The 22,113-nt window shown below is 40.9% G+C and overlaps 1 protein-coding gene across 2 annotated transcripts; it reads left to right on the top strand.

Annotated features, from left to right (window-relative positions):
• The first annotated feature begins 2,240 nt into the window (after window positions 1–2,240).
• Window positions 2,241–21,316, top strand: LOC142373261 (AP2-associated protein kinase 1-like). Of its 2 annotated transcripts, none has more exons than XM_075456442.1 (20): window positions 2,241–3,229; window positions 4,478–4,596; window positions 5,852–5,960; window positions 6,185–6,327; window positions 6,927–7,048; window positions 7,220–7,301; window positions 7,523–7,655; window positions 7,779–7,882; window positions 8,215–8,297; window positions 8,452–8,612; window positions 9,029–9,150; window positions 9,324–9,680; window positions 9,848–9,990; window positions 10,079–10,275; window positions 10,390–10,479; window positions 10,905–10,994; window positions 11,453–11,560; window positions 12,182–12,343; window positions 14,194–14,301; window positions 19,472–21,316. In XM_075456442.1, exons 1-20 carry the CDS (start codon window positions 3,067–3,069, stop codon window positions 20,173–20,175), a joined length of 3,300 nt encoding a protein of 1,099 aa, XP_075312557.1. In that variant the 5' UTR covers window positions 2,241–3,066; the 3' UTR covers window positions 20,176–21,316. The 2 variants fall into 2 exon arrangements, with proteins under 2 accessions (XP_075312557.1, XP_075312558.1); XM_075456443.1 differs by lacking the exon at window positions 19,472–21,316 and adding an exon at window positions 14,628–18,089.
• Window positions 21,317–22,113: the final 797 nt, after the last annotated feature.

Raw genomic sequence — 22,113 nt, 5'->3', positions numbered from 1 at the left:
TACAAAGAAGTAAAGGATGCTGAGTAAAATGTAAACAAAGACTAATGTAATGATTTTTTTTAAGAGTCAAAATAATTTTTTTGTTCACAGAACATAGAAAGCATATCAAATGGTAAAAGTGAAACATTTTCTGATTTGATTAAAAATATTGGCTCATCTTGAATTTGATGGAAGCAACAAGTCTCAAAAAAAGGTTGGACAGGGTAGACAAAAAGCAGGAAAAGTTAGAAGTACTAAATTGGAACAGCTGGAGGAACATGATGGAATGAATTGGGTCAATTGGCAACAATTCAGTAGCATGACAGGGTATGAAAACGACGCCTTAGAGTGTCTCAGAAGTAAAATATAGTTCAGCAATCTGCAAAAACAAAAGAAAACAAAAAAACTGGATTTACAAATTGAAGAGCTATTTCAAAGTCATGTCAGAAATCATTGTCTGTGAACACAGTTCATTGTGCCATCCATAACTGCAGGTTAAAGGTTAAAGTGCAGGTTCTATCATACAAAGAAGAATCCATTTGTGAACATGATCAAGAATCACTACCTCTTTTATAATTGTGGTCATAAGATTCATAGAATAATATTTGTTGCCAATAATATATCAAAAGGTTTTGCTTCAGATATTTTATCATTTTAAGTTATGGTAAATTCTTACCTTCGAAGTCAGCAGTATTTATCAGGGTGATCTGCTCCACAGTGTTACTACGTTTATTCTCCAATTACAGTAAGTAACAATGCAATAATATAGCGATTTACATAAGAAAACATAGTTAATTGAGTCATACTTGTATTACATTAAGTTTAATGAGGGTTAATCAATCTTTAGAAGTTAAAAATACCCCCCTTAAACATGCTTATTAATGATAACAACATGCGATGTACTGCTGCTGCCGCACAATCCACAGACATGAAAGAAGGTCAAGTCAAAGGTTATGATGTATTGTAACTAGGACACTTTTAAACATCTTGTATCAGATGTTTATTGCCAACTCGTTATGACAAGTGGCAGTTACTCTTAGGATTGCTGTTTTTTTAATTCCTGAAATAGTTGGAAATTGCTATTTTTTGTCAAGAACAAATAAAACAGATATATTACAAAATGTTTTGTTTAAATTTGACAATCATAAATTGTACTTCATGTAAAATTGTAATTTGTAACCAACCTGCCAGGTTTCTAAAATATTGACAGCACAGGTATATTTTCACAATGTGTGAGATGTCATCATAACATTGTGAAAATCCTAAGAATTAGGATTAGTCAAAGTCAAAGTCAGTTTTATTTGTATTGCACATTTCATGTACAAAACAATTTAAAGTGTTTTAATTACTGAATAGTTACACTGAATACTGCCCCTGAGGTCAAAAGAGTCCATAGCTCCTGTCTTTTTCTGGGAATATACATCCCTGAAAGAGACACATAACACCCAAAAGAGATAGAGAAAAGCTAGCTAAAAAAAAACAAAAAAAACTAGCAGCAAAGAGATGTGAAACGATCAAAATGTGCCATGAAATAACAAGATCTTTGACGACCTGTATCACAGCTCAGAACAGTAATCCAACAATTGGAAGATTGGCTTGATCTCTAGTTTCACCATTCCACATACTGCAGAGTCCTAACCACATTACCCTGATGTGCACTTATCCTCACTTCTAAGGCGCTTTGGATAAAAGCTTTAAAGCTCATCTTAATGAGTAAATGTAATAAACCAATGTGCATTTACCTCGAAAGGCAAAGAATTGTGGATATCCAAATGGACAGTAACTAAAATGAGACACAACATGTCCCAAATCTGACACGAAAAGATAAAACAACCACTAGAGTCCAAAAACTAAAAGGTGACACAAAATATTCTTAAAGAGACACAGAATATCTAAAAAGAGATGAAATTTGATCAAAACATGACCCAAAAAGTTCCAAAATTAAATCCCAGATTCAGCAGAGGCAAACCAACCAAAGCTGGTCCCCCAAATTATCATGAAAGCTGTTGAATGTTTTTTAAAATTCTGTCCAAAATGCCAAGGAAAACAACCACTGCGTCTTGTAGTTCAGGTTTAGAGCGAATATTAATACATAATAATACATAATGTATGTATGTTTGTATGTATGTAACATGAACGAGCTAAGATATGTGACATGAACGCCACATATGACCTCATAAGCGAGGGAGGGGGAAGGGGAGGGGGGCAGGTTTCATCTCCGCATAGAACTGCATTACCCATAATTCCGTCCTTGCGTCAACAGCAACAGCTAGGATGTTGCGATATCGCTGGCAGCCAAAGATTGCTGTGGTTGCAGAGATTACACAGCTGGGTTGAAACCTCGGTCTGATGTTTTTGGTGGATGTCAGATTCCGTGGTGGCATATTTGCAGCAGACAGAGACTTGAATATCCTGCCGACTCGAAAGCCTGCGTCGCGCTAAAACGTTAGCTACCTAAAATAACAGTTTAATTGTAAATGTAAGCAATTAAATAGCCACACGGACTGCTAGCTATGGGGCAACAAACGGTCGGGCCACTTTACTGAGGATGGAAAGACAATTTCAGGTAACACTTACTCGCAAGTTATACATCGGGTGTATCGCACGAGAAGACATCATCTACAGAGGATAACCTTACACGAAATGTCATAGCGCGTGAGTAGCTAGCACTGAGCTAGCTTGGTAATGGCTGGAAGAGATGGAGATGGACCTGTTTTTTTATTTTTTCATTTTTCATCAGCAGTCGCAGCCGACCACGAACAGCTGGATGGCTAGTTAATGATATACTTTCTCTGAGATGCTTTAACCTCCTGGCTGGTGTAATTCACTTACATAACCGCTCTAGCCATCACCAACTGGCTTGTGTTGGCAAGCAAATGGAGACATTTTCCACCAAAACCAGGGTTATCTCAACATCCCCATAAGTGACCGAGGCACCACCGCACCAAACAGACTCAACCCCGTTAGGGGCACGATAGGGGCTGCATTGTGTATCATCGCAATAAGCCACCACGCAAGAAACGGCAGCTCAGCACTGTGTGAGAGACTGAAGCCGGATTTTCCTTTTCCTCCTGTCATTTTGACAGCATGAGGAAGTTCTTTGATTCTCGTCGGGAGTTGGTCAGCTCCGGGCCTGGTTCTGGAGGAGGGGGTGGCAGCTCTGGATCCAGTCATGCAGGAGGGAATTTCATTGGACGAGCATTCACCGTCGGGCGGCACCAAGTCACTGTTGAGGAGGTAGTTGCCGAAGGTGAGAAGGGGATGCACGCAGATGATGCCGTTTGTTTGTCTGTCTTGTCCTCTCTTTTCATGTGTGTTGTTGAAGCGATGGTGTGATGTGTGCCCCGCAGGCTCGAGCCAGTCAGGGTAACGGCACAGAAATGCAACCCTGTGCCATCCCCCGGTGGTATTTTTGGAGATTTAAACACGGATGCTAAACAGAGGCCTACCACTTTCTTTCAACTCAGCTGTAACAAACAAACCCGGTTTTCTGTGCTGCCATTGTGGCTCAGAAATGTGATTCAAGGAGATTGGGACTTCCTGGCGCCTGGCAGCTGCGTTATCCCTTTTTTAAATGAATGTTTACAACAAGCAGTGGTTGGCAAATTGTAACGCTCACACTTGAGGGTACAATTATGCAGGAGCAGAGGCCAGATTGAGACTCACTAGGTGAAGGCCGTACTTCACCAAAACACCATGCTTTTTAAATGACTTTAATTTGAGAAACACATCACGGTTAACGCAATACGTTACTTGAACAAGAGAATATAGTCCTGCAGTGAGGTTGTCAAGCTCAGACACCCCTCACCTCATAGAGCAGGACTGAACAATAGTGCGACATCTATCCGTGGGTTTCTGAACCTGGGACAGAAGTAATTCCAGCATTTCTGCTCCTAATCGGTTGTGTCAGGCTGCAAGCTCGTCAGAATTCAAAACATTGCACTTCGGCCGGCCAGAACCTACTTGTTTACTTAAAATGATGCATTCTCATCCTGCACCAGTGTTCATAGGTGTACCTCACAGTGCCACACGCCAAGTTGAAGCATGTGTGAGCTGTCTGAAATAGATGGCAGAGTCACAGTTAGACTCGGCACAGTGAATTTGTGGTCTGAGCTATACCAGATGGTTAGGCCTCGATGTAGGCCTCTACGTAAACCCTGCAGCAGTGACATGACTAATAGATAACGCTATAAGGCAGCACCATGTGGTCCTGATCCTGTAAGGCTGCAAAGACGGACACTGCAACAGTTGGACAAGTAATGAGGTGACAACAACAACAACAAAAATACCTCGTCTGCTAAATTGCCAAAATTATGATGGCGTGTAAAAGCTCGCAGCGGCAGTGCAGTTGTAGATTTTTCATCAGTGTCTCATTGGAAAATCTCCTTTTTGCATCTCAGAGTGCAGATTCCTGGCTTAATGTTAATTGTCAAGAATTCATAGTGTTGATTCTGGTCTCGTCTTATCTGACTGACTTATCTCTTTTTCATTCCTGCAGGTGGTTTTGCAATCGTGTTCCTTGTGAAAACGAACCAAGGGGTGCGTTGTGCGCTGAAGAGGATGTACGTCAACAACGAGCACGATCTGCAGGTGTGCAAACGGGAGATTCAGATAATGGTGAGCTTCTGAGATTCAACATTTCTCTGCTCGTTCTTCCTCTGTGCTCTTGCGGTTTAGTACGCCGGGTGAAAACCACACATGAAGGCGGCTCCAAAAAAAAAGTATTTTGGAAGAAAATTACATATGCAAGATATCTCGTTTCATCCAGACTCTGGAGTTCTATCAAAATGCAGCCTGCTCTAGGGTTGTTTAGATAGTTGCACTCTGCGTTAATCAGATTCTGTGTGTACCACTTCTGTTTTTAAAGTTTTGTCTTACATGTGATGGTTTGTATCAGCATGAACTTAAGGAAAATGTAGCTCTTGATGAAATGTCAGTATTTTGGTTTTCCTTCTCTGCGTTCTCTGATTGTTTTAGTTCTGATGTTCTTATTGTCCCTCTTTGGGCTTCTGAGACATTTGCATTCGATACTGTCTGTTTGCTTTTGTAAAATAACACACATTTCTGCCTCAAATTTGTTGTAAACGTGTGTCACATCCTTTAAAAATGAAAATTTTCTGACCTCTCTGCTTGGTCAGATGCAGTATGTGTCTGTGAGTAGAAATGAAAACCATCTGGGAAAGTTTAGAAAGCTCAGAGTCTGCAGAGGACTTTGCCTTCTCTGTGCGAAGGAACACGCAGGAAGGAAGGAAGCAATGGATGTTCAGATTACAAACAAGGCAGATTGTATCACTCGACAAACATTTAACAGAGCCGTGTGCATTGTGGGCCTAGTTTTGCCCTTCTAACCTCAGACTCTTTTAATTTCATCTCCTGCGTTCTGTCTCGCTTCCCCTCTTCAGCACACGCAGACACACACAGACGGTGCTTCACCTCAGCTGCAGTACTTGACATTTTTTTCATTACCTAATAGATTCCTGATTTTTAGCCCGTTCTCCATTGCAGCTCCCCCTGCAGGCCATGGCCCCTCACTGCATCTCAGAGTACTGACCAGACCAAATCATTGTGTTATGGCAGCACAATTGTTGGGCCTTTTTGCAGCAGCAGCAGAATATGAAAAATGTTACTTTTTGTTTCACCTTTTCTGCCTATCAAAATGATGTTGTCTTTTGTGATTGTAATGGAAAATCTAGTTAAAATGAAAGACTTGAATGTTCCAGCCAGTCTCCTCACAAGTCAGGATGTGGGTTGTATGCAACAGTTTATTTAAGCTGTCCTGTTTGGCACATGCTTTGTGCATAGCGGTGTATTGATGATTGTGTGTGTGTGTGTGTGTGTGTGTGTGTGTGTGTGTGTGTGTGTGCTCCTGCAGAAAGACCTTGTCGGTCACAAGAACATTGTTGGTTATCTGGACTCAAGTATCACAGCTATGGGATCAAGGGATGTGTGGGAAGTTCTCATACTAATGGACTACTGCAAGGGTGAGTGCTGAAAGTGAAGGAGGATGTGGCTTGCAAACACATGCTTTTAAATAATGAAAAATAAAAACTGAGCTCGGGCAGCTTTCACTTTATGAATACATCTGTATTTCAGTGTGGCTGTGCTGTTTCTACACAATAAGTCTGAACAATGAGAAAAACAAAAAGAACACGTCGAAAGTTAATTACCTTGCTGTTAGTAATGAGTATTGAATGTTATTTTCTAGGAGGTCAAGTGGTCAATTTGATGAACCAGAGGCTGCAGACTGGCTTCACGGAGTCTGAGGTGCTGCAGATCTTCTGTGACACCTGTGATGCTGTATTCCGCTTGCACCAGCGCAAGACACCCATCATCCACAGAGACCTTAAGGTGACATATTTGGTGCCTCTTCTGAAACCGCATCGACCCGCTTTTCCTCCATTTTCTTGCTGGTTCCCTCACACCATCAGGTGCAGCAATAAACAGCTGTGGTCTCGCTTTAACAGGAAACACGATTATTGTTACTAATATTTGCACAAATTTGAGCCTTTCCCTTTTAGCGTGCAAGGCTGTTAAATCAAGTCTCATTGACAGCGATTATCAGATGTTTCTGCCTCAGCTTTTTAAACTTTCTTGTGTGAATGGTCTTCAATGCGGCAGAGCTTACTGTAGTTCATCTTTTGAAGAATTCTGATTAGTATGTTAGTGTGGGAGGAAGCTGTGTTTAATAATGCATAATGCAATTGGTCTGATAGGAGAGGAGAGTAGAATGGAACTTGTTTCAGTGCTCAAAACACCTTCACTGTCTGCGAAGTGAACACAGCATCAATTTGATGTCACAGTTTCTGGGTAGCCATTTAAATCTCCATGTCATAATGTCAAGGTAGCTGCATTGTGCTCTGAATTAATCCTTTCACATTAGGCCTCACACAGGCCTCAAACAAAGCAGCTTAACTTGTGCGTAAGAGTCCTCTCTTGTGTGTCTACAGGTGGAAAACATCCTGTTGCACGACAAGGGTCATTATGTGCTGTGTGACTTTGGCAGCGCCACAAACAAGTTTCAGAGCCCCCAGACTGAAGGAGTGGCCGTCGTGGAGGAAGAGATCAAAAAGTTTGTGCCTCTTTTCCTCTGCAGCTTTCATTCATTAGCACTTCTGTTTTTTTTTTTTTTTTTTCTTCACATTTCTAAGCTTGTAATAGTGTGTTTTTTTTTTTTAGTACCAGAATAAAAACATGCTGCTGTCTTTGTACTTTATGTTGTCCTTTTACTGTCTTCATTCAGGTACACCACTTTATCATATCGCGCCCCAGAAATGGTGAACCTGTACAACAACAAGATTATCACCACAAAGGCCGATATCTGGGTGAGTGAATGCGACAGAGTGTGCTTTTAAAGTGCACATAGAACATAGATCCCAGTTTAAACATTACAGCTCCTCTTTAAGAGACAATCATTTAAAGCCTGACGTTAATGCGCAGTATTGCAGTCGTATTTCAGCTTCACGTGGGGAAAGGTGTTTCCTGTGACTCTTAATATCTTCTCTTCTCCTCTGTGAATGGGTGTGCATGTGGTTGTCCTCTCCAGGCGCTGGGCTGTTTGCTGTACAAGTTGTGCTTCTTCACTCTCCCCTTTGGTGAAAGCCAGGTGGCCATCTGTGATGGCAGTTTCACCATTCCAGATAATTCCCGTTACTCTTACGATCTTCACTGCCTAATTCGTTAGTACCTGTTGAATATTGAATAATGTTCTCGGTAACGTCAAATTCCCTTCTGCCGGTTAAGTTTCATCTCTGTTTTCTTTTAGATTTTCACACCTTCTCTCGATGACTGTTCTTTTTTAGGATATATGCTGGAGCCAGACCCAGACAAAAGACCAGATATCTACCAGGTGTCCTACTTTGCTTTTAAACTAGCTCAGCGGACCTGTCCTGTTCAGAATGTGAAGGTCAGTGTCTCTTAACTTTAGGGGAACGTAAAATATTTAGCTTTGCTTGACTTTCTCTTATCAGGAATTGATTTTCCTCTTGGAATCTGCTAAAGCTTTTCTGCCTGACCTACACAGGCAGACATCTCAGTTGTAACAGTGTGGGAGGGAAATCTGCTCTGGTTTATAGGTGCACACAGTAGAACACCCTTATAACCATGGTGATATTATAACTACAGTGATCATTTTTCTTTCTTTCATCGATTGCTTGATCCTGTAGAAATTCTTTGCAAATTTAAAAACATTTTATTTATTTTTTTATAAAAATTGCATTTTTTTCCCTCCTAAACTAGAATTCTCCCATTCCTTCTAAACTTCCTGAGCCGATCAAGGCGAGTGAGGCTGCTGCAGCAAAGAAGAGCCAGACTAAGTCCAGGCAAGCACGACCCGCTTACTTGTAATACTGTTGAAGCTCTAGTAACACAACGTTTTTTCGGAAGTAATTGGTTTCAGTCTGTATTCTGATACTCATTAAATCATGTTAACGCTTAACAACAAGGGCAAACACACCCCCACCCCTTTGTTGTCAGACTGACAGATCCAATTCCCACCACTGAAACCTCCATCACCCCGCGCCAGAGGCCTAAAGCGGTGCACACCCAGCCTGCTGCTGGCATCTTACCCATCCAGCCGGCAGCTCTCACTCCTCGCAAGAGGGCTAATCTCCCTGTTGGTGCGGCTCAGACTGTGGGTATGTACAACACTCTGTCATTATTCTTCGTTTTCTGTCTCGGGAAACCAGCTTTTAGAAAAATGGAAGTATGGAAGTGCTTTCAAGCCTTTGTGAGCACAATGAGTGCAGGAATAGATCAAGTATGCAGGCTGAGATACATGCATATTAAACCAATCTAACCATTGACCAAAAATTATTCTGAAATGATTTTCTCCAGTGCTCCGTCAGTTTTTTGTGCCCGCTATAAATCACATAGAAGGATTAGTATTAAGCAGATTATGTCATTGTTTTTTAACCATTTTTAATGAGAATTACCTGCTTACTGTAAATGCAAAGCAATCTATTTATGTGGCATTGTGTAAAAACTGTTAAGTATCTTGCAAGTATTAAGACTGCATTAATGTGTAGCCTGTGCTCTGTTTAACATCCTGCAGGAGTCAGCTTAGACCTCTTCCAACCAGCTGCAGCCCTCCAGTCACAGAAGGCACAGACGTCAGCTCAGCCGCTCATCCAGACACAAAACAACACAAGTCAGGCTGCCGCTCCAGTAAAGCAGGTGCAGTCTTTGTAATGCCAATGATTTAATTGCAAGTTTATGCAAAACCTATATTGTAATTTAAAAAAAAAATTTAAACTTAAGATGAATTTTTTGTTCATATGTAAAAGTACCTTGAAAATGTGACTTGCTTTGAGAGACCACAGAGTCTGCAACATATGTTTGTGTAATAGGCTGTGCAGCCAGCTGCAGCTGCTGGAGCAGAGACGGCACCATTAGCAGCACCACTAGTGGCCAAAGCTGAAGCTCCACCACAAGCACAGCCAACAGCACAGCAACAGACTGCACATCCCTCCGTGGTCGGCTCCGCTTCCCAGCAGGCGGCACAGACTCCATCCAGTCCGGCCCCACCTCAACGCCCAGCGCGTCGCAAGCAGACTAACCAGACTCAGCAGCCGGAGGCTCAGCCTTCTCCCAGCAAACAGGCATCCAGTCAGCCGTCAGTCGCTCAGCAGCAGCAGATAATTCAACCATCAGCTGCCCAGGCTCAGCCTTCCTCCACTGACGTCAGTCAAAAGACAGCTGAGATAGTAAGAGGCCTCCTACTTCAAACAGGGCCTGATTTTAATGACCGCTATATGTTTGTTCTAGAATAAATACCATCTGTCCATCACAGAGTTTTTTTACCTCTTTGACTAAAGACGTTAAAATGTTAATGAATTCTGCTTCCTGCTAATTCTATGCCTCTTTTGATTAGACTCCCCCTGCAACTCCAAAGACGACTGAGGAACGAGGCCACCAAGGCGCAGCGAGTGACGCAGCGAGCGCTGCTGCTGCAGTTCCGGTCAGTGACTCCTCACAGCAGCCGCCAGGAGCTAATGGAGACGCTACAGTCTGTCAGTAAGTGACATTTTACAGCAAGTAAGGAGTTGTTGCAGCACTTTTGCTGCTCGTTTATCTCTGACATGTATATATTTTTCACTTGTAGATCGCTTACGTCTCAGCCAGGCACCATCCAACCCATTCAGCTCAGTCTTAGTGATGCAGCACAAGACCAGAGCAAAGCCGCCCCCTCGGGCGGTGCCACAGACACCCCCACTCAGCCAGCGTGGAACCCATTTGACGATGACAACTTTTCCAACCTCACTGCTGTGGAGTTCAAACCTGACGACAAAAAGGCTAATGGTAACATTTGACTGAATTTTTTTAACAAGTATTTACTATTCAGGGTCTATTGCAGTGTGTTTTAGTGTTTTAGGTTGAAAGAAAAAAGAGTGACAGGTATTTTCTTTTCACCAGACCTACTGTCGGACACCGATGCAAAATCCTCCGAAGAGCTCATACCAGGTCTGCAGGCATCAACTGTGGAAAATACCCTCCAAGAAACTAGTATGTTACATTTTAACCTTACAAACCAGTCATTCATCTTTTCACCACAATGCAGTGATTCTGCGGTAAGAACTAATTAAAGAGGCTGACGAACTGCAAAACCTTCGATGTAAAGCATGCAGCCTGCTCCACTGACAAATGAAGACAGAAAAACTGAATTAAAACAAATTGCACACCTCTCAGGCTGGCTATCTGCTTGGCAATGCCAGCCGCACTAATCAGAAAGAGTGAATTAATCTAAAAACACTGTAATGAAATTATTAGGAGCCAGAACCCTAAGAGCCCAGCTGGAGCCATTTTAGTTTGAACAATTTATTAGAAACACAGTCTTCCACCTTGCATTTTTTTTCTTTTTTTTTTTTTAAAGAACATTTTGTGTTGATTACAAATCGTTCCTCAGTTTCACTGCTGCTTCTGCTTTCTAGATGAAAGACCATCTGCTATTCTGGAATCAGGAGCGTCACTGTTGGTTGTCCCAGATCCTTTCCATACCCTCGAACTGTCAGATGCTCCAGGTAAATATAGGTTAAAACAGCATATATATATATATCTCTTTCACACCTTTGTATGAGCTTTTTTTTTTTTTTACTGTGGTAAGAAAAATTGAAAGCTGCTTTATGAACATATGAAAAGTGAGCTTAATGATCAAAACATGACAGCACACCAGTCATGAAAATCTTCCTTTTTTTTGTCTAATGAAAACATGTAAATCTCAAAAACAAAGAATACTGACACGAATGAACAATTATTCAAAAGGACATGATCTAAACATTAAGAACATGATCAGCAGCCAGTCTCAATTGATGCTTATATTCAAGTTAGACCGTTGGTATGGGAGGTTCTTTATTTTAAACTCCTGCTACATTTTCAGCTCTGCGTGAAAGCACGTGGCTATAAACACTTGCATTTTTGCTTTTATACTTAACTCACACACATCTCCTTTTCCATTCTCTCATTCTTCCCTGGCCTTCAGAGAAGCTGATCGAAGGACTCAAATCTCCCGACACATCCTCACTTATGCTTCCCGACCTGCTGTCATTGTCTGATCCTTTTGGTGGGTCTGTGGAAGAGTCTGCAAAAGGTACGAGCATGTATTCAGGTTTCTGTGTTTTGGTACAGTAACCAACAAAGAGAGTTAAAACCAAATTAAAGATGTAAGTAAATAAGCTTGAATGCTTATTTTCTATTCTTTGTGTGTGCAAATAGAAACTCCTATGGTATGCGGAGCACACCTTCTTATCAGTGGGTGGAGTGAAAGCTGATAAATCGATAGTTTTATATCAACAGTGAGTGAAATGAGCCGTGTGAAATGAACGGCAACAAACAGAGTTGTTGTCTTAACATTTCGGTTAAAAGTATTGTTTGCAGTTGGCTTCTGCTGCCCCCTTGTGGCCAAAAAGGATTTCAGAACTTGTTAACATGTTCTGTGTTGTTTGAGTTATAAAATGTTTTTAGCAAAGACGGACAACAAGTTTTTAAATATACTTAAGTTTATATATTAATAGTTATGGCTGTATTTTATTTCTTTTCAATAATCTATTTACAAACTGAGAGGTTATTTGCCTGTCTTCACCAACAGAGCACATGAAAGTGTATGTAATGTAAAACTGAAAATAAAGATATTTTGGTTTTCCGAACTAAAAAGATCAGGTTATGTTAATAAGCAAAAAATAAACGTTTGGTTTCTCTTGACCTGTCCCAGACCCTCTCACTGCAGACGACTCCCTCCTGGGCTGCTCTCTGATCTCTGGTCCTCCTGCCTCGGTGGCAGTGAGCAGCGCCACCTCCTCTGCTCCCACGTCTGCCGCCTCTGCTTTGGATGATTTCAGTATTTTGTCTGGAGACTCTGTGCTGCCTAAAGGAGGTAAGTTGAAAGAGACTTACAAAAATAGCCTGAGGTGTTTAACACGGTGTCAGGGCTGAATTTAGAGCAACCTGATGGAGAACCTAGTAACCTGGTCTTTGATATTTTCCTCAAAAGGAAGAAAAACCTCTTTTATGGAACTTGAAAACCTCCTTTTCTTCCTCAGCCATAGCAGCAACTGATTTTCGGTGTCTGCAGCTGGCAGACTGACCTCCAGTGCTGAACTCTAGAAAAGGGGGCAGGGATGAAGCAAACAAAGTTTCGCTGTAGAGGAGAAGCTGTAGGCTTTCAAAAATAAAGACAACAGCATCATCATAAAATGCTGTAGATCACCGTTCCAGCTGATGTTTACAGTCCGTGAATGTTTGGTCGCCTGTTCAGCAAACTAAGGTGCAGCATGATATGTCTGTTCATGATCCGACTATAAGGTTTTCAGCTCTGTCAGATTGTCCCATTGTTCACTCTACATGACTCTTCTCTCTTGTGTTCTGAACTTTTAAAGTCACGACTGATGTTAGAGTATTTGTTAGAATATCCCACGCTGGAAACTTCAGGGAAGCATGGTCGCTCTCTCCAACATTTAACCAAATTCTACTGAATTTCCTGAGCAGACCATAATTTCTTCACCATGCGTCTCTATATTGTCTCTGGCAACATTTCGCCCGTGATCCAATACTGAACTTTCTGCTCTCTGCAAAGCTTTGAATGGCTATATCATGATAAGACAGTTGGCTGATAACAATATTCTTACAGAGGAATGCAAGTGTAGCATTGCTATTGAAACCAAATAATTGGAAATAAACAGGACAGTATTGATAAGACCACAGCAATTTAGCAACTTGTTCTGGTGGTGTTAACTGTGATAGGGTGGATGTTATGTGGCCTGGATTCATTTTGGTCCTCCATTATGACAGGAATTGACATCTTAATTCATTGTTGCTCCCTTGAAACAATGAGCAAGCAGTTTTCCTTGGGGAGCCATTGGTGAGGATACACAAGGTCATCCTTTACAGAGTTTGATCGTCAGATTGACTCACCCCCTTTTTTCAAATCTGTCCATCAGGCAGCTCTGGTTGTACTCCAGGGGAAACAGGATTAAAACCAAAGTGCAAAATCCCTGTCAAGTTTAGATGAACCCTGCTTAGACCTGCACAATGACTAATTGTGTGTTGAGAGTGATATGTTTCAACCACTAGGTGGCATCAGAGGTGTTTCCATCACAGTTTAGAACTTTCAAATTCATCTTCATGGACTGCTGTTTGTCTTCATAACTTCAAAAAAGTTTGCCATTTAATGCCAAGTGAGTAATTTTCAGGTCTGATATACTGTCAGGTTTTGCCTGTTTATAAAAGAAGGTCCTTATTAAATATTCTTTGTGTCACTTTAAAATCACATTTAGAATTTATAGATATCCAAGTGCCTCCGTTGAACAGCTCTGTGAGGCCGTAATTCAGTCGTTGGTCCTTCTTTAAGTAACAAAACAATATAACTGCTGTTGATGAACCAAATCACAGCTTGAATAAGATGTGAACCAGCTGCATCCAAATAATTACCACTGGTGTTTCTTTATAATATCTTATGAAACAGACTTTGTACGAACAAAGAGCAGCAGATGTGTTTGTGTACAAATTGCTGGTTTATGAGCATTTTTATCATCCCGAGGAAGGAAAAACCCCAGCTTTTATTATCGCCTACATTTTATGTGAAGAAGCATTAACCAAAGAATGCTACGAAGAAACTTCTCATTCTTCTCATTGCCCACAGGTTCCCTGTATTTCTGATTGTTTTACTCCAAACATCTTGGTGATATTTTCACATCAGCAGCAAACCTTTATTCCGTTTTTCTGCAGACTCGTCTCTCCTGATTTCAGACTTTGAGCCCCAACAGGCCAGTGCTGAGGTAGCCACAGAGGATGAGTTTGATCCTATTCCCGTCACGGGCAGAAAGAATTCCCAAGGTAGGTCTTTAAAGTCTCTTGTAGGCAGCATGGGCTAAGACACATCCAATAATTGGTTGGGTTTTGGGGGGGGGCTTCTCTACAGTTGCAATTTCTTGGAATTAAACCTAATGAAATGATCAAGTACCTGTCCTGTTTTCATATTGTCAGAGTTTGAGTCGAGTATGTTCTAAAACATGTAGCGGTAAATTCTTTCTTTCTTGACCTCTTCCCCCCTCTTTGACCGCTTTGTTTGCTTGTTGTGACTCCCGCTCCTCTGCTTCTCCTCCCCTGTGTTTGCCTGTACTCGTCTCGTCCCCTTGCCTTCCCCATCTCTCTCCGGCCAGTTTCAGGAGGCCACTCGCGCAGTAACAGTGGTGGCTCTGAATCCAGCCTCCCCAACTTGGCTCGCTCCCTGCTGCTGGTGGACCAGCTCATCGACCTGTAGGCGGCCCATCCCCTCATAGAAGCTGTAACACTGGATTATAGTCTGGCATAGCATAGCGATCACCACTGTTGTCATAGCTAGCTCCCTGCACCCCCCTGGCTGCCATCTTCATTCTAGTTCCAACTGTAGAAACATCCTTCATCTGTCAGCGCTTCTTCATTCCTGCTTTCTACTTCAGCGATCCCATTATCTGCCTTCTCTTCACCTCTCCTCTCTCATCCTCACGCTTGGGTTTTTACTGTTTGTTGTCGTCTACATCCATCACATTTTGTCATTTGGAAACGAGTGGCCGAAACACCTTCATCATTCTTTCTGAAAATGAATCGCGGCATCTTTTCTGTCAATCAGGATAAAATCTAGCTATCCAGTTTGTTTGAATAATACTGCAGTATGTCTAATAGAAAACATTAGAAGATCATTGTTGTAATGTATAATAGGCATAGTTCTAAGTGGTTGTAGTTATCGTGCACAAGTGAATTTGTTGTCGTTTGCCTTTTTAAATTCTCCTCCCTCAATTTATTTGCACATTTTAAAGACAAAAAAACATGGAAAAGTTAAATGACCAGTTCTTCAGATGAGGTTCATTTCTGTAAACAAAGCCAAACTTTGTTGAAACTAAGTCAAACTTAAGTCATGTAGCCTGCGCAGATGCATTAATATTAGCTCTGTGTGAGCTGTCAAAGCTGCTATAGATTTGAGTGGAAAAAATCACATCGAGTTGAGTCCCAATTCTGGAAACGGAACAGCCATAACCACCTAACGCTAAAGTGCCAGAAAGGAATCTGAGAAGCAAACTGCTGGATTTCTGAAAGTGTGTATTTGCTAAACGGCAATAGAAAAACGAACGAAACTCACAAATGACATCCAGCAATCAAGTATGAACAAGTTGGGCTCTCATCTGCTGTTACTTTGAGCTTAATTTTTTTTTACTTATCACACAAACAAAGGCAAACAAAAGGTTGTGCTGGAGTTTAACTAGAATTCAGGGTGATTTTAATGTATTGAGAACAGCGTGCCATTATCAACAGAAATGCATGAAATCATAAAAGTAATTTGATAAATCAACAGTAATAGGAAATAGAAGAAACAATACACAGTAGCAATTTTATACACACACACACAGACACATACATATATATATATATGATAGAACACTCATTACTATTCCGCTAACAGAAAAGTCATTTTATGAATAATTGTCACACTCCTTTGCTTTCACATGAACACATTCCTTCCACATTGTTCGATCCCTCCAACATTCCTTTCATCCATTTAATCCTAATTTATGTAAATAGATATCTGCAACTACCCCTGCAGCCTCTTATCCAGACCGTATATATGAAGTCATTGTCATAAAGCTTTACTTGTGGATGAGATGACATATTGCTTTACTTGTGAATCTAAGTATATATGTATATATATATATGTATATATACATATACATATATATATATATAACATTGTTTTCCTGTTAATACATGTTAATATGAATAGAGTGTTAGAGAACGAATGTAAGAAATAAATATTAGTCTATAATAAAATCTATGATTCTTAACATCATAATCATTCAATACTATTGAAAAATATATAAATATTTCATTCCTCTGTGTGGAATTTTGTGCTAAGAGTATTTTTTGTTTGTTTGTTTCTTGATTATAACTATTCAATAACTGTCAGTACATTAAGATGTATAGATGATAAAACCTAGTTTCTGTCCAACCTGGAAGATTAGGCTTGGTACCATGTCTTACTCCAACTTTGTGGGGGGGAACAAAAGAAAAAAGTGAGCCCATGTTATATTTGTTTACATCAACTGGTGAAGGATTATATTTTCAAAACAAGTCCTATGGAAAGTGGGAGTTTAATCGTTTAAATTTTAGTCCTGTTTCATCTAAACTTGTGCTTTTTATGGCTTTTGTTAGCCAGTTTCAGTGGTCACAGGATTCATATCAAAAAGCATGGCAGTGTTGTTGAATGTTCTGTTCACGTGTGTTGGTATACAGTGTTACGATAAGTATGTGTGTGCGTGTGTGGAGTCCAAATTGTTGGATGTGTTTTCCAGTAGCCTTCTTGTGTTGTTGTTTGCTGCGAATATGGCTACAGTCAGGTTGTCATTAAAATCTCCTCTGAAAGCACAGCCCCGCCCCCTGGATTCTCTCAGGTAGTCGGAGCTGCATCGCTCTCTCCGAGAGCCGGATGCGTACGGCGCTGACTTACTGCTCCCCCGTCTCATTGTCCTATAGACGTCTGCGTTTAGGATTACGCTTTACTGAATTGTCTGATATTTATTGTGTGAGGGGCTCTGTGAAGAGTGCGAGTCTGATGGAACGGCCCCGCTGTCGTAGCAGGGGTTTGGTTATTACGCAGCATTACAACAGAAAAACGATCCACTCCAGTCAGCAATACACTGTAGATGTTTCTGTAGGATCAAACAAAGATATTTTGCTTCCCGTGCATGTATACAATGGGATGGCTTCCTTCACCTGCCATTTTATCGTGTTAGGAAACGGACTTTAAAAAGTATTTTTGTGAAATATACTGAAAATACAGCATAAGAAATTTTGGGAAATGTTGAAGTAATCTGGAATTACGGATTTATTTTGATGCTGATGGAGTCCTGAGATCTTAATGGGTGTTGGTTAGCTACATGTCACATACTCATGTGTCGAGTATAGAACAGTTCAGTTGATTGGCTCATGTCAAGGTTGCAGAACAAACTGAATCAATCGGTTCAATCTGTAAGCCCAAGATGCACGAAAAAGAAAGTAGTGCACTTACTGATCTGTTCAGATTACTTCACGTATGTTAGTTGCACACAGAATGACTTTCATGTCATTTCAGGATCACTTATCTGCCCCAGTATTGAGTGTATTTTTTAGTAAAACAGACACAACCTAAATTTTGAATTTATTGCACATTTTTGGTCCCAATAAAAACTGAGAGGAAGCCATTTTCAAAGTCTCTTTGCTGAGTATTCCCTGCAGGTGCTGCATGTGCAATTAAAGGCTTATCCTGTTTATGATCCTTCCACTGAACAGCTCAGTCATTTGCAGTTACTGTTTGAACCTATGCAACCCTCAAGCTTTTTCCCTGTGACCGCCAGTGTGCTGTAATCAGTAAAGCTAAGCAAGACGATTTACCTGACAAAAAAAAACAAAAAACAGAAGCCCCTCCTTCTCTGTTGTTTTTGCCAAAAATGAAAGCTATCAATTATCTGATACTATCGAGTGTTTTGAGACGCCTCTTGTCATTATAGCCCAAACCTGCGTCAGAGCTGTGATATTGTGTGCTCCTTCTATTTTTGTGAGATAACTTAAGAATTATTAAGGGATGGCAAATAAAGTACAAATGTGAATGTCAACGTGTTGGGTATTGATTTAAACAGAGTTTTACTTTAAATAGCCTTAAACAGTAAGAGGAAATTCCATGTTTCTTAGTCCATTCCACATTTTAAACAACTTTTGTGTGCACAGTCTGATCTATGCTAACCTGTTTGTCATTAGAGATGCATGGAAAGTTCTGCAAGAGGGGAAAGTTGAGTATCTGCAAACCAAATGGAAAAAAAAAAACACACACGCACACTAAAAATGTCAATTGTCAACAGATCAATACATTTAGCACCCCAGAGAGACTTTGTCTTGTAAATGTCACGTTAAGAAGGGGTTAACTACTGTTTTTTTTAAATGCTGTTAAACAGTTTAGGAATAAAATTTCTTGGTGTAAGATTGCAAAGAATTTCAGGATTTGAGCATCGAAAACAAGTGAAAGATGTGGGCAAAACCAGAGAAATTTCTGTATGCAAGGAAAAACTTTTCTGTGGTTGGGATCTTCAGGCCCTCCATCAACACTGCAATTCACACCCAGTTTGGCTGTGAAAGGGATTGTATGGGCTCAGAAACACTTGTGAAAACTGTTGTCAGACACAGTGCATAACTGCAGCCACAAATACAAGTTAAAATGGTGCCATGAGAAGAGAAAATATACGATACATGAGCAGTGTCCAGAAACGCTGCCAGCTTCTGTGGGCCAGAGCTCATTTAAAATGGACTGAGGTAAAATGGAAGGCTTTACCTAAATCCTGTGGTCTGAGGGATTTGAAATTCTTTGTGGGATCCATGTATGCAGAGTCCTCCCTCCAGGCTAAAGAAGAGAGGAACCATCTGGTTTGTTATCAGCGCACAGTTCAAAAGCCAGCATCTGATGGTTTGGGGTGATTAGTCCACATGGCATGTTTAACTTGCCCAGCTGTAAAGGCATCATTAATGCTGATAGATGAATGAGTTCTGGAGCAACATATGCAGAAATATTTGCTTATTTCAGTGAGACGAGGCCAAACTTTAGCTGCCTTGTGGCTATTCTTAAACTCTGAATGTCATACCGATGATGGCCTTTAATCTTTTTACCACCTTACAGTGTCCCAACTTTTTGGAAACAAGCTTAGAAAAACTGAGGTGTAAATTTTGTTTATGCTTCAGTTTACTTTTTCACTATAGGTATTTACTGCAGACATCTTTACATGTGTGTCTGAGAAACAATGTGGCAGAAAAGGTTTAAAGGGTTAAGATTTCCAGTACACTAATAAGAAACTGCTTGGATATGGGCATAATTCTACACAGGTAAGGCCAAACATCAGCTTGATCCGCTTGATTTTGTCAATGAAAGATATCAATTGCTCTTCAACGTCACTTGAGGTCGCAACATCTTTCTCTTGATCTGATCTTCTCCCATCTCTTCCACGCACAGACCTGCAGAGGGAGCTCAGCAGTAATGAACATGGAGCCGTTCACACCGCAGCTCCGGTGCTCTTCGCTGAAGACGAACAAATGCCAGGGATCCAGCAGAAGACCACTGCGTGTGTTTATGATAAACACATGTTGTCGTCAGATGAATGGAGCATCCAAACTCCATGCACCAGCCTTCATGTCATACCAGTTAACACAGAATCCCAGTTGCAGCCTCCAAACAGCCCAGTAACCTCTGATGTCTTCCAGCTGGCGCCCTTTAAAGCACCAGGAAAAGGAAGCGGGGTGGCATTCGGGAGCGCCTCCTTCTCTGCGTCTCATAAACCCGCCGAGGCATCTGATGTTTTCCTCCAGGCACCGTTTGGAAAGAGGCAGGAAACCAGCAGAGCTGCTCCTATTAACACTCATGTATTTAAGCCGTGTACACAGCAGATAGAAAACAGCAAACAGTGTCACCCGGTCAAAGTATCAACTCCTCCTACTTTGCGGTGTTTCAGTTTTCGAGCGGCTCCTCTTCACACAGAGACGCCTGTGCTCCAGCAGCCCGTGGCGGTGCAGCGGGTCGTCTCCAGGATTGGTCAGCAGGCCGCTGTGGGCTCAGTGGCAGTAGGGCCTCTGCATTCCTGGACCATAGGAGGAAAATCTCTGGATGACCCGTTCACTGCTGCACCTTTCCAGCCAAGATGCTCTCAGGGGAAACCTTGATTATATAATCATCTTTTTAAAAAAAAAAAAAAAAGAAGAAGAAGAAGAAGCCAAGTCAGCTTTTTATGCAACATAGGACTGAGCCAAAGTATTGTTCAGTGGCAGTATTACGTAACGTCCAGATGTAGTTTTATTTTTAACTCTATTACTGCAGTATAAGATAGTAGAATGATCATTTTATGAATTATTTTCTTGTTATAAGTTAAGGTTCTACCTCAGTCAAATGACCTGCTTTTAGCCTGGGCTCAACGGTCATCATGTCAGCGCAAACAGGGTGAACTTTAACTTCAGAGGATTACTCCTCGATTTGTGAATGATCTTATTTAAGGTTATCTTTAAGGTTTCTGGTAAAGATTCAATCTGTCACTTTTTTAACATGTAAGTTACAGTTTTGCTCTTTATAAAGAGGAACAAAAGACATCAGCTCACTCATCAGTGGCTTGGATGTGAAGTAGTTTCCCATGGTGTCATGTGATAATCCTGTTTTAAATCTCTCCAGCTGTTTACATTTGGATTATGGATCGTGCCTTTATTGCGAGTGTTGCCACTTTTTCGAAGTGGTCGTAGGCCTCTTGTCACCAGTCGGTGCTGTACAAGTTCGATTTTGCTGTGAGCCAAAGAAATCTGTGTTTAACATCTTTACACAGTCGGGGGAAGGAAAAATGTTTCCACAGTTGTTGGTGAAAGCACTTTTTATTTTCATGTTTTCCAGAAATATCGAACAGCTGGTCACTAGATGGCTGTATTTGATAGGTATCATGTTTTTTTTTTCAATCATCTTACACTCAGTTTTTTTTGCGTCTGGGATTAACAGTTGTGAGTGATGTCGCTTCTCTTCGGGGAGACGCACGGTATCATGTCTGCAGTTCAACTCCCCTCCTCTCTTGTGAGATACACAGTAGGTCAGCGAATGTTCACAGGAGGCGTCAAAAGCAGGAAAATCAACATTTTTTACCAAGTTTAGTCCGTTTATTATATAGCGATCACTTTATACTTTGGCACACATGATGACTTTTTGTAAACCGTACTGCCTTTGCTGATGGTATTCTGCTCATGCGTAGCATTTTTTTACTCAATGTAATCTGTTGATACTCAATATGAAAAAATGTTATTAGTGAATATTAAATACTATTAACATGAACCCTGGGTATTCCCTGCTCCACAGTAAACAGTGTGTAAATGTGTTGTTTGGCTCTTATCCAAAAGCTTTGTCTCACTCAATCCTTCTCCATCCCTTCAACTTATTTCTGTAACCTTGAGTTATATGGTTCACTACAGTTCAATACATATCTCTTTCAACGCTACCCGCATGTCAAGTATAGCAGTAGCTGTATAATCCAGCTTCATATCCCCGGCTGATCGTAACTCAGCACAATTGCCAATTCGGTGCACATTAGGGGGTCCAGTCATCTGTGGCAACTGCCTGTTCAAATTTGCAGTGCTTATGTAATAACAATTACTACACTGCAGGGTTTTTAACCCATTAAGATCCGATGGCTCATAAGAGAGTACCTGTGATTTCAATGTGTCTTTTGTCTAGGTTAAACATCGACAGTCGGATGTTTGACGGTTGTGTTGAGCTGGTTTTCTTCAAACAGAAACATTTAAGCTTCAATTTGTCCTCTTATTGTGTAAATGAGGTGTGGCATGATTGTGAAACTGTCACAGTCTTGTCTTCTGAAAAGCGGAGTTGGAGCACAAAAGTATTTTCCATTTAGCATTTTTTGGTTGGTCTTTCTTCGGATTACGAGAAGATAAAATGCTGAGCTAAAATGGAAAAAGATCCCTTTTAACTCCCCAAATCAAGTTCAGTTTGAGCCCCTAATAAACCTGCTGAAAAGTATTCAAGGTTAAGATGTCTCTCTGAAAGATGAGCCACTTGTTTTTATCAGCATTATGCATAATGTCATGTGAGCTGAGATTTTGTAAGATCCATCT

This window comes from Odontesthes bonariensis, chromosome 22, assembly GCF_027942865.1.
Source record: "Odontesthes bonariensis isolate fOdoBon6 chromosome 22, fOdoBon6.hap1, whole genome shotgun sequence".
NCBI classification, from domain to species: Eukaryota; Metazoa; Chordata; class Actinopteri; order Atheriniformes; family Atherinopsidae; genus Odontesthes; species Odontesthes bonariensis.
This window is presented reverse-complemented; position numbering and strand designations above follow the sequence as displayed.